Raw genomic sequence first — 16,267 nt, 5'->3', positions numbered from 1 at the left:
GTTATTAGTGCTAGTCTTCTGATGCTCAACTACATTTTTTTTCAGCAAAAACTCCTTTATATCCTGTCTCCTCCAATACCTCTTTGGAGCAGTTCCTCTAAGCTACCTGAGAGGCTGTCTCCCGGGCTGTAGTTCTCATTTGTCCCGAATAAAACTTAACTCACACCTCTCACGTTGTGCATTTTCTTTTTTTCAGTCAACCAGAGAGGTAATTTGTTAGAAAGAGATGAGTCTACATTGACATGTAATTAGCACTGAGAAAGTCCATAGTTTACATCAAGGTTCACTCTTGGTGTTTTTTTTTTTTTTTTTGCGGTACGCGGGCCTCTCACTGCTGTGGCCTCTCCCGTTGAGGAGAACAGGCTCCGGACGCGCAGGCTCAGGGCCCACCCGCGCTCGGGAGCCGGAGGTGGGGCGGGGAAGCGCCCTAGACAGTCAACCGGAGACCAAGGCGGCGCGGGGCGTGCGGGTCGTGGCGAGTGCGGGATTGCGCTGCTGGGCCGGGAGCGGACCGGGGGCGGGGCCTGGATGGGGCGGGGCGGGGCGTGGCCTGGATGCGGGTTGGCCAGGGGCGTGGGGCGTGGCCCGTCCAGGTGCTTAACTTTCCGCCAGAGGCATCTTTCCACCCAGTCTAGGTCCCAGCTCCAAGCAGGGTTTTGTTTAGACGCCCTGAAGATGGGGAAGCTGCCCGAGCCGAACGACATCCCACCTTGGGTGGGGGCTCCCGAAGTCTTGAAGGAGCCCGAGGTGTTCCAGGTCCAGACGGGACGTCTGGAAGCCGTGTTCGGTGAGTGAGCCCAGTCCTGACCCGGGTGCCCCGGCCCTCCTGGGCCCGAGCGCTCATCTTCTCACCTAAACAGGCCCCGACGGATCTCGAATCCCATTCGTCGAGCAGGTGGGCACAGTCACGCTCCACATGAAGGGTCTGGAAACCTCGGACGTCGCCGAAGTCATGGTTTACGGCTCTTCCTTGTGCAAGTTCCAGACCAAGTGGATGCTCCAGTCCGTGGCCTAGCGGCAGCGCGAGCAGCACAAGCAGGTTGAGAGGCCTCATGCCCAGGTGCCCTGGACCTGCCTGTGCAGGCGGCCTGGCTCCCTCCCCTGCGGCCCCCCTCACCCCTCCCTAACTATCCCCTCCGGGCAACCACCAACAGCACCTCGGCCGGCACCCACCCGGGGAGGCCCCTGTGTCCAGGCTGTGCCCCAGACTCCTTGGCAGTGCCGGCCCTCGGTCCTAGGGACCCTGGAGTAAGGCTGCGAGAGGTGGCCGGGGCTGGCCTCCTGGGGCGGGGCCTCCCCACCCACCATGTTGGAATGAGCCCAGTTGGCCCCAGGTTCTGAGGTTCCCGAGAGTCCCAGGCCCAGGACGCCTAGCTGGGAAGTCCCGGAAAGGAACCTTGGAAAGAGGCAGAGAACTGTTGAGGCTCTTACCCTCTCCCCTCACACTGGCCTGCTGTGGCTTTCTGGTGCAGGGACGCTGCAACCTGAGGAAGCCACGACTTCGCTCGACGTAGCTCCTCGGATGAAGGGAAGCCAGTTTGCAGCCAGACCAACCGGTGGAGAGGGAGCTGCAGCCAGAGCTGCAGGGGGCCTGGTTGAAGCTCTGCGCCAGCCCGACAAGGAACACCCAGCGGGCTTCTGGTCCCTGCCTCTGCCTCTAGGTCCTCCTGTCCTTCCCCCAAGGTTGCTAATTGCAGAATAAACTTGTAAGCGGTTTCTTGTTGTGTCTTGATGTGTAGTTGAGGTGTTGGAGATAACATCACAGGTGAGGTGGCCCTGGAGCTTAACCCTTAGTGAAACCCCTAAGGCTAGAAAGAGGTCCCGGAGCACAGGGGGAAAAAGGGTCTGGAGAGAACAAGGAAAAGAGTCTAGGAGTCAAGTTCTGAGATGCAGCTCTGACCGAAAACTCAGACAACCTAGGAGAGATGTGATCTTCTGGCACTGAGGGTTTCATAGCCTTGTAAACTAAACTGGAGCCTGCTGTCTGGGTGCTCATTTGCACTCAGCCTACTGCTGCACATTATGTAGGTTGGAGCATGAAGCAAAGTCAGCCTTACAGATAGGTATACAGGAAAGGAGAACCTCACACAGACCCCTCGACATGGTGTCTGGAATTCTCCACCACACTTACAGAATTGCTGCCCTGGCCTCCGAAGGGTAAGTGGGATTAGGGTGGAGGGAGCATTACCATAGGTGGGGCTCACTCCTGAGGGTAGAGGGGCCATCAGAACGGGGGCTACAGTTTTCCCCAGTAGAGACCAGCGTGGTAGTTCACAAGCCGGAATGAATCCCCTCAGGGAGCTTTCTGGCCCTATGACCTTAGCCACATTCACCCTCCTACCCCCTGTCCCTGCTCAGGTTCTAAATTGAAGATAATAGCATCTGACCTCATGCGAAGTTGTGAGATTTACGTAGGGTACTTAGAGCGAGCATCACACCAGAAACAAGTGTTGACTATCTTTTGGAGCAATTGAACAAACCTGGGGGAGAGAAACCAGCAAGGAGCCATTTTCTGCAGGAGGCATGTGGCCCGTCCATCAGACAGCTGTTCTCGTTCTCACTCGGTAAATGAATGGCCCCAGCATTTGGGCCAGTGGTTCAGGCCCAAACTAGAAGCCGTCCTTGATGCCTGCGCACCCAAAAGGACTCCCTGCTCGAGCCCAGTCAACTGGACTTCCAACCTGAGCCCCTCCTGCACCTGGACCCGGTCCAGCTGCCCACCCCACCCCGGCACCAACCTGCCTTGCCAGAACTACTGAAACAGGCTACTATCAGGCCTCAGGGGGTCTCTTTTAGTCATCTCACAGTCGGCTCCTCTGCCAGACTTAATTCTTACGACGTCAATCAGATGGCCCCTCCTGCAAAAGGAACTCCAAAATTCTCCAAAGTTTTCCAGCCAACCTAACCCAAGCTCCTGGCCCTGACCTAAAACGCCCTGTGTAACGTGCCACCTGCCTGCATCTCTGCTGCACATCCGTATCCTTTTGCTGCCCCTCAAACAAACCGTCTTGTTACCACTTCAGGGTTTTTATTTTTGCTCTGCCAAGAACACGTCTCACTTGTTTTTTTGTTGTTGTTGTTGTTTGTTTTCTTTGCGGTACGCAGGCCTCTCACTGTTGTGGCCTCTCCCGTTGTGGAGCACAGGCTCCGGACGCACAGGCCCAGCGACCATGGCTCACAGGCCCAGCCGCTCCACGGCATGTGGGATCCTCCCGGACCGGGGCACGAACCCGTGTCCCCTGCATCGGCAGGCAGACTCTCAACCACTGCGCTACCAGGGAAGCCCGACCACAGGCTCTGAACGCGCAGGCTCAGCGGCCATGACTCACGGGCCCAGCCGCTCCACGGCATGTGGGATCTTCCTGGACCGGGGCATGAACCCGTGTCCACTGCATCGGCAGGCGCACTCTCAACCACTGCACCACCAGGGAGGCCCCTCACTTGTTTCCATTAAATTTTTTGGCCACACCAGGTGGCTTTCAGGGTCTTAGTTCCCCAACCAGGGATTGAACCTGTGCCCCCTGCAATGGAAGTGCGGAGTCCTAACCACTGGAACACCAAGGAATTCCCTCTCATTTTTTTTTTGAATGATTCTGTTCCCTTCCTCCCGGTGGTCCATGTTCCCTCCAGAGGTCCTCTCCTTCCCCACTGTTCCTGCTTGACCTACTTTAGTTTTGTTCATGGCATTTTAAACATGACTGACAATCTAACCGTTCGCCCCACTGGAATGTCAACTCTAGAAAAGTTGAGATTTAAAAAAAATAGTATGTAATATTAAATATTGAGGACAGTTTTCTAGGACAAGGACACCAGCTTGGCTGCTTGGGTTTGGATCTTGGCTTAGCCTCTTTAGCAATGGAACCATGAGCCTTGTGCTTTGGTTCCCCATCTGTAATAGGATAACATGCGTCGCATGCGTTGTAGTGAGGATATCAAGTCTTAGAACAATGTCTGACACCATGGGCAGTCAAACGTGATTTCTTGAATGCATGAAGGACAGGCTGCAGGACTGGAGCTGGATTGCTCCCTCCCAGGCTTATGGAGGAGGGACTCCAGCCTCCAGCCCCTGTTCTCACATTGAAGGCTCCGTGAGGGGAGCTGGGAAGTCCTTTGTCAAGGGCACTGTTTTCCTGCCTCCTGGAAATGCAGGAGGGTGTGTGTGTGTTTCCTGGAGTCTTTGGAGGCCATACAGCCTTTAGGTCACCAGGAAGTAAAGGTACATTTTGGCATGCTACTGAAGTTCATTTAGAGGAGAGGAAGATACCCTATTGGCATCCTGACACCCTCTCTTCCAACATTTGAGAATTACACCAGCACTCTGGCCTGGAAGTCATGGACCACTCAGCACAGCTCCTGCCAAGAATTTTGGAGGAGAAATCAGTCCCACCTTTCCCACATCCCCAAGAAATGATGATTGTTAAAACCACTGGCCCTGTGATTTTGAAGAACTAGACACACATAAATGACTTTCCTCCTGTTTGGCGGGTCAGGAGGGACAGTTGGCTCAGCTCCGTGTGGAAAGAGGCCAAGAGTATCTACAAAGGTTGACCTGCCTTGCAGACTGGTTCCTTCCCGGTAAGAAGAGCTGATAGGCTCTCATGGGACAATCGTTGGGTGTCAAGATCGGAGGCTATTGCAGGGCCCAAGATGCTACAGGTCAGGGAGGGGCTCGTGTTGGGATCAGGTGGGGTCTGGGCAGGGTCCTCTCGGTTTCCAGGGAAGAGACTGCCTCTGATCCTGGTCACCTCAAGGGGGTCCCTTCTGGCTTTGGGCACATTTTGAATGCAAGGGCATTGGCAAGATACTTCTGGATACCTGTTAACAGTTGCAACAGTTCCCTACAATCTCACCCAGGGACGCCTGCAAACTTCTTTTTTTCTGATCTGTTAGGTGAACAGTCTCCCTTTTGTACTTCTTGCTTGAGTCTCCTTATGGACCACCAGGTGTGGCCCCCAAATTAGCCTCAGCCAGTGCACCCTTTAAAGAATCAGTTGGCAGTGAATGATTGTGTGTGGGCATATAAACTGTAAAGTTATGAACCCCAATTTGGCAGTGTAGAGGGGGCATAAAAAACTGCCCTTGCCTCTAAGTCTAGAAATTCCCTAAGGGCACTGCTTCAAAATGTAGAAGACAGCTTTAGGTTAGTTAATCTGTGTCAAAAGTATCAAGCTTGGAGATTGAAGTCTGTGCTATAAATTCCATGCATGCCCTGGACTGAAGATTTTTCAGCATTAAAAAATAAATAAATAAATAAATAATAAAAATCCTAAGCAACACAAGACTTTGAGCAAATACATAGAAAAGTTTTGGAAATAGTAACCTGAAGGTTAAAAAGAAATGGTTGTCTTGTGGTGGTCCTTTTTTTTTTGAGTTTGAAGCTCTTGATCAATTTTCCGCCAAGGGTAAGCGAAAGGGCAACACAACCACTGCAGAGGGTGTGGGTTCGATCCCTGGTGGGGAAAGTAAGATCCCACATGTTGCATGGTGCAGCCAAAAAAATAAAACTAAAAAGAAAAAAAAAGTCAAGGCACAGTTATATGTTTTTTGTTTTGTTTTGTTTTGTTTTTGTTTTTGTTTTTTTTTGCGGTACACGGGCCTCTCACTGCTGTGGCCTCTCCCGTTGCGGAGCACAGGCTCCGGACGCGCAGGCTCAGCGGCCATGGCTCACGGGCCCAGCCACTCTGTGGCATGTGGGATCTTCCAGGACCGGGACACGAACCCGTGTCCCCTGCATCGGCAGGCGGACTCTCAATCACTGTGCCACCAGGGAAGCCCTGTTTTTTTTTTTTTGACGTAAGGCTGTACATCAAATGAGGTATTATTGAGAGTTTACACAATCCAGATCTAAAGGCCATGTGACTCCCTTATGGAGATCAAGAAGGAATGTTACCTTTTAAAGAGTTGTCCCAGTGATCTTGGGAGAATGTTGCTCTTTATGGTTGAGCGGGTATTTCTGCAGATGGGGGAGCTCCGCTGATGCATATTGCTGATACACGATGCAGAGATGCAGAGCAGAGGGGAGAGAGGAGGCCAAAGGGCACAGAAAATTTTTTGTGTTTAAATTTTTCTTGTCTTGCAATGAAATGCAAATTTCCCTTCACAACAGGTAAGGTGCATCTCAACGGGATAATTCCAGTGAGCCCAGACTCTTACATTTTCCCATTCAGAGAAAAGCACGACTATCGCTAACTTGAGATGTCTGTGTTTTGTTATTAGTGCTAGTCTTCTGATGCTCAACTACATTTTTTTTCAGCAAAAACTCCTTTATATCCTGTCTCCTCCAATACCTCTTTGGAGCAGTTCCTCTAAGCTACCTGAGAGGCTGTCTCCCGGGCTGTAGTTCTCATTTGCCCCAAATAAAACTTAACTCACACCTCTCACGTTGTGCATTTTCTTTTTTTCAGTCAACCAGAGAGGTAATTTGTTAGAAAGAGATGAGTCTACATTGACATGTAATTAGCACTGAGAAAGTCCATAGTTTACATCAAGGTTCACTCTTGGTGTTTTTTTTTTTTTTTTTTTTTTTTGCGGTACGCGGGCCTCTCACTGTTGTGGCCTCTCCCGTTGCGGAGCACAGGCTCCGGACGCGCAGGCTCAGCGGCCATGGCTCACGGGCCTAGCCGCTCCGCGGCATGTGGCATCTTCCCATATCGGGGCACGAACCCGTCCTCTACATTGGCAGGCAGATTGTCAACCACTTTACCACCAGGGAAGCCCAGCAATCTGGTTTTTAAATGAATAAAAGAAGTTTGTTTAGGGCCTGAAGGCCGGACCACATAGTTTAGGCCACGTGAGCTTCGAAATCCGGGTAGATTCAAAAGTTCCAGACTCAGGGGCTTCCAGGAACGTGAACCGTGGGGCACCTCAGAGCCCCCATCAGGCCCCTGGAAGAAAATGAATATCGGAATCTCGTTTTCCTCTTTGTTAAGTGGCCGGAGCGACCCCTCAGATCCCTGAAGTTGCAGGGGTCGCCCTGCAGTGAAGTCCCAGGGTCCGGCTCCCTTAGGCCAAGGAAAGACACGCCCTCCTTTGGAACTGGGAAGGCAGGGACTCGATTTGGCAGCTGGGTGGCCGTCGCACCCCCAAACCTGTACTGCTTGCCGAGGTTCAGGCCCAGCCACTGTTTCTAGAATAACAAGGGTTTCTAGCGCAGTCTCCCCACTCACTCCCAAGGTGAAGGGCTTTTGGTGCAGAGGCAACGAGTCAAAGCAGGTGGGAGCCCGAGTCAACTCGGAGACAGCTGGGCCCACCCGCGCTCGGGAGCCGGAGGTGGGGCTGGGAAGGGCCCTAGATAGTCAACCTGAGACCAAGGCGGCACGGGGCGTGCGGGTCATGGCGAGTGTGGGATTGCGCTGCTGGGCCTGAGACCAAGCGGCGCAGGGCGTGTGGGGCGTGGCGAGTGCGGGATTGCGCTGCCGGGCCTGGAGCGGACCGGGGGCGGGGCCTGGATGGGGCGGGGCGGGGCGGGGCCTGGATGCGGGTTGGCCAGGGGCGTGGGGCGTGGCCCGTCCAGGTGCTTAACTTTCCGCCAGAGGCATCTTTCCACCCATTCTAGGTCCCGGCTCCTAGCAGGGTTGGTTTAGACGCCCTGAAGATGGGGAAGCTGCCCGCGCGGAACGACATCCCACCTTGGGTGGGGGCTCCCGAAGTCTTGAAGGAGCCCGAGGTGTTCCAGGTCCAGACGGGACGTCTGGAAGCCGTGTTCGGTGAGTGAGCCCAGTCCTGACCCGGGTGCCCCGGCCCTCCTGGGCCCGAGCGCTCATCTTCTCACCTAAACAGGCCCCGACGGATCTCGAATCCCATTCGTCGAGCAGGTGGGCACAGTCACGCTCCAGATGAAGGGTCTGGAAACCTCGGACGTCGCCGAAGTCATGGTTTACGGCTCTTCCTTGTGCAAGTTCCAGACCAAGTGGATGCTCCAGTCCGTGGCCTAGCGGCAGCGCGAGCAGCACAAGCAGGTTGAGAGGCCTCATGCCCAGGTGCCCTGGACCTGCCTGTGCAGGCGGCCTGGCTCCCTCCCCTGCGGCCCCCCTCACCCCTCCCTAACTATCCCCTCCGGGCAACCACCAACAGCACCTCGGCCGGCACCCACCCGGGGAGGCCCCTGTGTCCAGGCTGTGCCCCAGACTCCTTGGCAGTGCCGGCCCTCGGTCCTAGGGACCCTGGAGTAAGGCTGCGAGAGGTGGCCGGGGCTGGCCTCCTGGGGCGGGGCCTCCCCACCCACCATGTTGGAATGAGCCCAGTTGGCCCCAGGTTCTGAGGTTCCCGAGAGTCCCAGGCCCAGGACGCCTAGCTGGGAAGTCCCGGAAAGGAACCTTGGAAAGAGGCAGAGAACTGTTGAGGCTCTTACCCTCTCCCCTCACACTGGCCTGCTGTGGCTTTCTGGTGCAGGGACGCTGCAACCTGAGGAAGCCACGACTTCGCTCGACGTAGCTCCTCGGATGAAGGGAAGCCAGTTTGCAGCCAGACCAACCGGTGGAGAGGGAGCTGCAGCCAGAGCTGCAGGGGGCCTGGTTGAAGCTCTGCGCCAGCCCGACAAGGAACACCCAGCGGGCTTCTGGTCCCTGCCTCTGCCTCTAGGTCCTCCTGTCCTTCCCCCAAGGTTGCTAATTGCAGAATAAACTTGTAAGCGGTTTCTTGTTGTGTCTTGATGTGTAGTTGAGGTGTTGGAGATAACATCACAGGTGAGGTGGCCCTGGAGCTTAACCCTTAGTGAAACCCCTAAGGCTAGAAAGAGGTCCCGGAGCACAGGGGGAAAAAGGGTCTGGAGAGAACAAGGAAAAGAGTCTAGGAGTCAAGTTCTGAGATGCAGCTCTGACCGAAAACTCAGACAACCTAGGAGAGATGTGATCTTCTGGCACTGAGGGTTTCATAGCCTTGTAAACTAAACTGGAGCCTGCTGTCTGGGTGCTCATTTGCACTCAGCCTACTGCTGCACATTATGTAGGTTGGAGCATGAAGCAAAGTCAGCCTTACAGATAGGTATACAGGAAAGGAGAACCTCACACAGACCCCTCGACATGGTGTCTGGAATTCTCCACCACACTTACAGAATTGCTGCCCTGGCCTCCGAAGGGTAAGTGGGATTAGGGTGGAGGGAGCATTACCATAGGTGGGGCTCACTCCTGAGGGTAGAGGGGCCATCAGAACGGGGGCTACAGTTTTCCCCAGTAGAGACCAGCGTGGTAGTTCACAAGCCGGAATGAATCCCCTCAGGGAGCTTTCTGGCCCTATGACCTTAGCCACATTCACCCTCCTACCCCCTGTCCCTGCTCAGGTTCTAAATTGAAGATAATAGCATCTGACCTCATGCGAAGTTGTGAGATTTACGTAGGGTACTTAGAGCGAGCATCACACCAGAAACAAGTGTTGACTATCTTTTGGAGCAATTGAACAAACCTGGGGGAGAGAAACCAGCAAGGAGCCATTTTCTGCAGGAGGCATGTGGCCCGTCCATCAGACAGCTGTTCTCGTTCTCACTCGGTAAATGAATGGCCCCAGCATTTGGGCCAGTGGTTCAGGCCCAAACTAGAAGCCGTCCTTGATGCCTGCGCACCCAAAAGGACTCCCTGCTCGAGCCCAGTCAACTGGACTTCCAACCTGAGCCCCTCCTGCACCTGGACCCGGTCCAGCTGCCCACCCCACCCCGGCACCAACCTGCCTTGCCAGAACTACTGAAACAGGCTACTATCAGGCCTCAGGGGGTCTCTTTTAGTCATCTCACAGTCGGCTCCTCTGCCAGACTTAATTCTTACGACGTCAATCAGATGGCCCCTCCTGCAAAAGGAACTCCAAAATTCTCCAAAGTTTTCCAGCCAACCTAACCCAAGCTCCTGGCCCTGACCTAAAACGCCCTGTGTAACGTGCCACCTGCCTGCATCTCTGCTGCACATCCGTATCCTTTTGCTGCCCCTCAAACAAACCGTCTTGTTACCACTTCAGGGTTTTTATTTTTGCTCTGCCAAGAACACGTCTCACTTGTTTTTTTGTTGTTGTTGTTGTTTGTTTTCTTTGCGGTACGCAGGCCTCTCACTGTTGTGGCCTCTCCCGTTGTGGAGCACAGGCTCCGGACGCACAGGCCCAGCGACCATGGCTCACAGGCCCAGCCGCTCCACGGCATGTGGGATCCTCCCGGACCGGGGCACGAACCCGTGTCCCCTGCATCGGCAGGCAGACTCTCAACCACTGCGCTACCAGGGAAGCCCGACCACAGGCTCTGAACGCGCAGGCTCAGCGGCCATGACTCACGGGCCCAGCCGCTCCACGGCATGTGGGATCTTCCTGGACCGGGGCATGAACCCGTGTCCACTGCATCGGCAGGCGCACTCTCAACCACTGCACCACCAGGGAGGCCCCTCACTTGTTTCCATTAAATTTTTTGGCCACACCAGGTGGCTTTCAGGGTCTTAGTTCCCCAACCAGGGATTGAACCTGTGCCCCCTGCAATGGAAGTGCGGAGTCCTAACCACTGGAACACCAAGGAATTCCCTCTCATTTTTTTTTTGAATGATTCTGTTCCCTTCCTCCCGGTGGTCCATGTTCCCTCCAGAGGTCCTCTCCTTCCCCACTGTTCCTGCTTGACCTACTTTAGTTTTGTTCATGGCATTTTAAACATGACTGACAATCTAACCGTTCGCCCCACTGGAATGTCAACTCTAGAAAAGTTGAGATTTAAAAAAAATAGTATGTAATATTAAATATTGAGGACAGTTTTCTAGGACAAGGACACCAGCTTGGCTGCTTGGGTTTGGATCTTGGCTTAGCCTCTTTAGCAATGGAACCATGAGCCTTGTGCTTTGGTTCCCCATCTGTAATAGGATAACATGCGTCGCATGCGTTGTAGTGAGGATATCAAGTCTTAGAACAATGTCTGACACCATGGGCAGTCAAACGTGATTTCTTGAATGCATGAAGGACAGGCTGCAGGACTGGAGCTGGATTGCTCCCTCCCAGGCTTATGGAGGAGGGACTCCAGCCTCCAGCCCCTGTTCTCACATTGAAGGCTCCGTGAGGGGAGCTGGGAAGTCCTTTGTCAAGGGCACTGTTTTCCTGCCTCCTGGAAATGCAGGAGGGTGTGTGTGTGTTTCCTGGAGTCTTTGGAGGCCATACAGCCTTTAGGTCACCAGGAAGTAAAGGTACATTTTGGCATGCTACTGAAGTTCATTTAGAGGAGAGGAAGATACCCTATTGGCATCCTGACACCCTCTCTTCCAACATTTGAGAATTACACCAGCACTCTGGCCTGGAAGTCATGGACCACTCAGCACAGCTCCTGCCAAGAATTTTGGAGGAGAAATCAGTCCCACCTTTCCCACATCCCCAAGAAATGATGATTGTTAAAACCACTGGCCCTGTGATTTTGAAGAACTAGACACACATAAATGACTTTCCTCCTGTTTGGCGGGTCAGGAGGGACAGTTGGCTCAGCTCCGTGTGGAAAGAGGCCAAGAGTATCTACAAAGGTTGACCTGCCTTGCAGACTGGTTCCTTCCCGGTAAGAAGAGCTGATAGGCTCTCATGGGACAATCGTTGGGTGTCAAGATCGGAGGCTATTGCAGGGCCCAAGATGCTACAGGTCAGGGAGGGGCTCGTGTTGGGATCAGGTGGGGTCTGGGCAGGGTCCTCTCGGTTTCCAGGGAAGAGACTGCCTCTGATCCTGGTCACCTCAAGGGGGTCCCTTCTGGCTTTGGGCACATTTTGAATGCAAGGGCATTGGCAAGATACTTCTGGATACCTGTTAACAGTTGCAACAGTTCCCTACAATCTCACCCAGGGACGCCTGCAAACTTCTTTTTTTCTGATCTGTTAGGTGAACAGTCTCCCTTTTGTACTTCTTGCTTGAGTCTCCTTATGGACCACCAGGTGTGGCCCCCAAATTAGCCTCAGCCAGTGCACCCTTTAAAGAATCAGTTGGCAGTGAATGATTGTGTGTGGGCATATAAACTGTAAAGTTATGAACCCCAATTTGGCAGTGTAGAGGGGGCATAAAAAACTGCCCTTGCCTCTAAGTCTAGAAATTCCCTAAGGGCACTGCTTCAAAATGTAGAAGACAGCTTTAGGTTAGTTAATCTGTGTCAAAAGTATCAAGCTTGGAGATTGAAGTCTGTGCTATAAATTCCATGCATGCCCTGGACTGAAGATTTTTCAGCATTAAAAAATAAATAAATAAATAAATAATAAAAATCCTAAGCAACACAAGACTTTGAGCAAATACATAGAAAAGTTTTGGAAATAGTAACCTGAAGGTTAAAAAGAAATGGTTGTCTTGTGGTGGTCCTTTTTTTTTTGAGTTTGAAGCTCTTGATCAATTTTCCGCCAAGGGTAAGCGAAAGGGCAACACAACCACTGCAGAGGGTGTGGGTTCGATCCCTGGTGGGGAAAGTAAGATCCCACATGTTGCATGGTGCAGCCAAAAAAATAAAACTAAAAAGAAAAAAAAAGTCAAGGCACAGTTATATGTTTTTTGTTTTGTTTTGTTTTGTTTTTGTTTTTGTTTTTTTTTGCGGTACACGGGCCTCTCACTGCTGTGGCCTCTCCCGTTGCGGAGCACAGGCTCCGGACGCGCAGGCTCAGCGGCCATGGCTCACGGGCCCAGCCACTCTGTGGCATGTGGGATCTTCCAGGACCGGGACACGAACCCGTGTCCCCTGCATCGGCAGGCGGACTCTCAATCACTGTGCCACCAGGGAAGCCCTGTTTTTTTTTTTTTGACGTAAGGCTGTACATCAAATGAGGTATTATTGAGAGTTTACACAATCCAGATCTAAAGGCCATGTGACTCCCTTATGGAGATCAAGAAGGAATGTTACCTTTTAAAGAGTTGTCCCAGTGATCTTGGGAGAATGTTGCTCTTTATGGTTGAGCGGGTATTTCTGCAGATGGGGGAGCTCCGCTGATGCATATTGCTGATACACGATGCAGAGATGCAGAGCAGAGGGGAGAGAGGAGGCCAAAGGGCACAGAAAATTTTTTGTGTTTAAATTTTTCTTGTCTTGCAATGAAATGCAAATTTCCCTTCACAACAGGTAAGGTGCATCTCAACGGGATAATTCCAGTGAGCCCAGACTCTTACATTTTCCCATTCAGAGAAAAGCACGACTATCGCTAACTTGAGATGTCTGTGTTTTGTTATTAGTGCTAGTCTTCTGATGCTCAACTACATTTTTTTTCAGCAAAAACTCCTTTATATCCTGTCTCCTCCAATACCTCTTTGGAGCAGTTCCTCTAAGCTACCTGAGAGGCTGTCTCCCGGGCTGTAGTTCTCATTTGCCCCAAATAAAACTTAACTCACACCTCTCACGTTGTGCATTTTCTTTTTTTCAGTCAACCAGAGAGGTAATTTGTTAGAAAGAGATGAGTCTACATTGACATGTAATTAGCACTGAGAAAGTCCATAGTTTACATCAAGGTTCACTCTTGGTGTTTTTTTTTTTTTTTTTTTTTTTTGCGGTACGCGGGCCTCTCACTGTTGTGGCCTCTCCCGTTGCGGAGCACAGGCTCCGGACGCGCAGGCTCAGCGGCCATGGCTCACGGGCCTAGCCGCTCCGCGGCATGTGGCATCTTCCCATATCGGGGCACGAACCCGTCCTCTACATTGGCAGGCAGATTGTCAACCACTTTACCACCAGGGAAGCCCAGCAATCTGGTTTTTAAATGAATAAAAGAAGTTTGTTTAGGGCCTGAAGGCCGGACCACATAGTTTAGGCCACGTGAGCTTCGAAATCCGGGTAGATTCAAAAGTTCCAGACTCAGGGGCTTCCAGGAACGTGAACCGTGGGGCACCTCAGAGCCCCCATCAGGCCCCTGGAAGAAAATGAATATCGGAATCTCGTTTTCCTCTTTGTTAAGTGGCCGGAGCGACCCCTCAGATCCCTGAAGTTGCAGGGGTCGCCCTGCAGTGAAGTCCCGGGGTCCGGCTCCCTTAGGCCAAGGGAAGACACACCCTCCTTTGGAACAGGGAAGGCAGGGATTCGATTTGGCAGCTGGGTGGCCGTCGCACCCCCAAACCTGTACTGCTTGCCGAGGTTCAGGCCCAGCCACTGTTTCTAGAATAACAAGGGTTTCTAGCGCCGTCTCCCCACTCACTCCCAAGGTGAAGGGCTTTTGGTGCAGAGGCAACGAGTCAAAGCAGGTGGGAGCCCGAGTCAACTCGGAGACAGCTGGGCCCACCCGCGCTCGGGAGCCGGAGGTGGGGCTGGGAAGGGCCCTAGATAGTCAACCTGAGACCAAGGCGGCACGGGGCGTGCGGGTCATGGCGAGTGTGGGATTGCGCTGCTGGGCCTGAGACCAAGCGGCGCAGGGCGTGTGGGGCGTGGCGAGTGCGGGATTGCGCTGCCGGGCCTGGAGCGGACCGGGGGCGGGGCCTGGATGGGGCGGGGCGGGGCGGGGCCTGGATGCGGGTTGGCCAGGGGCGTGGGGCGTGGCCCGTCCAGGTGCTTAACTTTCCGCCAGAGGCATCTTTCCACCCATTCTAGGTCCCGGCTCCTAGCAGGGTTGGTTTAGACGCCCTGAAGATGGGGAAGCTGCCCGCGCGGAACGACATCCCACCTTGGGTGGGGGCTCCCGAAGTCTTGAAGGAGCCCGAGGTGTTCCAGGTCCAGACGGGACGTCTGGAAGCCGTGTTCGGTGAGTGAGCCCAGTCCTGACCCGGGTGCCCCGGCCCTCCTGGGCCCGAGCGCTCATCTTCTCACCTAAACAGGCCCCGACGGATCTCGAATCCCATTCGTCGAGCAGGTGGGCACAGTCACGCTCCAGATGAAGGGTCTGGAAACCTCGGACGTCGCCGAAGTCATGGTTTACGGCTCTTCCTTGTGCAAGTTCCAGACCAAGTGGATGCTCCAGTCCGTGGCCTAGCGGCAGCGCGAGCAGCACAAGCAGGTTGAGAGGCCTCATGCCCAGGTGCCCTGGACCTGCCTGTGCAGGCGGCCTGGCTCCCTCCCCTGCGGCCCCCCTCACCCCTCCCTAACTATCCCCTCCGGGCAACCACCAACAGCACCTCGGCCGGCACCCACCCGGGGAGGCCCCTGTGTCCAGGCTGTGCCCCAGACTCCTTGGCAGTGCCGGCCCTCGGTCCTAGGGACCCTGGAGTAAGGCTGTGAGAGGTGGCCGGGGCTGGTCTCCTGGGGCGGGGCCTCCCCACCCGCCATGTTGGAATGAGCCCAGTTGGCCCCAGGTTCTGAGGTTCCCGAGAGTCCCAGGCCCAGGATGCCTAGCCGGGAAGTCCCGGAAAGGAACCTTGGAAAGAGTCAGAGAACTGTTGAGGCTCTTACCCTCTCCCCTCACACTGGCCTGCTGTGGCTTTCTGGTGTAGGGACGCTGCAACCTGAGGAAGCCACGACTTCGCTCGACCTAGCTCCGCGGATGAAGGGAAGCCAGTTTGCAGCCAGACCAACCGGTGGAGAGGGGGCTGCAGCCAGAGCTGCAGGGGGCCTGGTTCAAGCTCTGCGCCAGCCCGACAAGGAACACCCAGTGGGCTTCTGGTCCCTGCCTCTGCCTCTAGGTCCTCCTGTCCTTCCCCCAAGGTTGCTAATTGCAGAATAAACTTGTAAGCGGTTTCTTGTTGTGTCTTGATGTGTAGTTGAGGTGTTGGAGATAACATCACAGGTGAGGTGGCCCTGGAGCTTAACCCTTAGTGAAACCCCTAAGGCTAGAAAGAGGTCCCGGAGCACAGGGGGAAAAAGGGTCTGGAGAGAACAAGGAAAAGAGTCTAGGAGTCAAGTTCTGAGATGCAGCTCTGACCGAAAACTCAGACAACCTAGGAGAGATGTGATCTTCTGGCACTGAGGGTTTCATAGCCTTGTAAACTAAACTGGAGCCTGCTGTCTGGGTGCTCATTTGCACTCAGCCTACTGCTGCACATTATGTAGGTTGGAGCGGGAAGCAAAGTCAGCCTTACAGATAGGTATACAGGAAAGGAGAACCTCACACAGACCCCTCGACATGGTCTCTGGAATTCTCCACCACACTTACAGAATTGCTGCCCTGGCCTCCGAAGGGTAAGTGGGATTAGGGTGGAGGAAGCATTACCATAGGTGGGGCTCACTCCTGAGGGTAGAGGGGCCATCAGAACGGGGGCTACAGTTTTCCCCAGTAGAGACCAGCGTGGTAGTTCACAAGCTGGAATGAATCCCCTCAGGGAGATTTCTGGCCCTATGACCTTAGCCACATTCACCCTCCTACCCCCTGTCCCTGCTCAGGTTCTAAATTGAAGATAATAGCATCTGACCTCATGCGAAGTTGTGAGATTTACGTAGGGTACTTAGAGCGA

The 16,267-nt window shown here is 53.8% G+C and overlaps 3 protein-coding genes across 3 annotated transcripts; all 3 read left to right on the top strand.

Moving 5' to 3' along the window:
• Positions 1-675: 675 nt before the first annotated feature.
• On the top strand, positions 676-1,015 carry LOC309811201 (developmental pluripotency-associated 5 protein-like; the record flags this gene model as incomplete). Its single annotated transcript, XM_082633789.1, has 2 exons — positions 676-787; positions 861-1,015. 2 exons carry the CDS (start codon positions 676-678, stop codon positions 1,013-1,015), a joined length of 267 nt encoding a protein of 88 aa, XP_082489915.1.
• A 6,579-nt stretch (positions 1,016-7,594) lies between these two features.
• LOC309810905 (developmental pluripotency-associated 5 protein-like) lies at positions 7,595-7,934 on the top strand (the record flags this gene model as incomplete). Its single annotated transcript, XM_082633220.1, has 2 exons — positions 7,595-7,706; positions 7,780-7,934. 2 exons carry the CDS (start codon positions 7,595-7,597, stop codon positions 7,932-7,934), a joined length of 267 nt encoding a protein of 88 aa, XP_082489346.1.
• Positions 7,935-14,513: 6,579 nt separating this feature from the next.
• On the top strand, positions 14,514-15,409 carry LOC309811018 (developmental pluripotency-associated 5 protein-like; the record flags this gene model as incomplete). Its single annotated transcript, XM_082633464.1, has 3 exons — positions 14,514-14,625; positions 14,699-14,898; positions 15,311-15,409. The coding sequence occupies 2 exons, from the start codon at positions 14,514-14,516 to the stop codon at positions 14,851-14,853; spliced, it is 267 nt and encodes an 88-aa protein (XP_082489590.1). The 3' UTR covers positions 14,854-14,898; positions 15,311-15,409.
• Between the last annotated feature and the right edge of the window lie 858 nt (positions 15,410-16,267).

This window comes from Mesoplodon mirus (assembly GCF_964341445.2).
Source record: "Mesoplodon mirus genome assembly, chromosome: 10".
Taxonomy (NCBI): Eukaryota; Metazoa; Chordata; class Mammalia; order Artiodactyla; family Ziphiidae; genus Mesoplodon; species Mesoplodon mirus.
The sequence above is the reverse complement of the archived record's forward strand: the minus strand, read 5'-3'. Positions and strand labels throughout refer to the sequence as shown.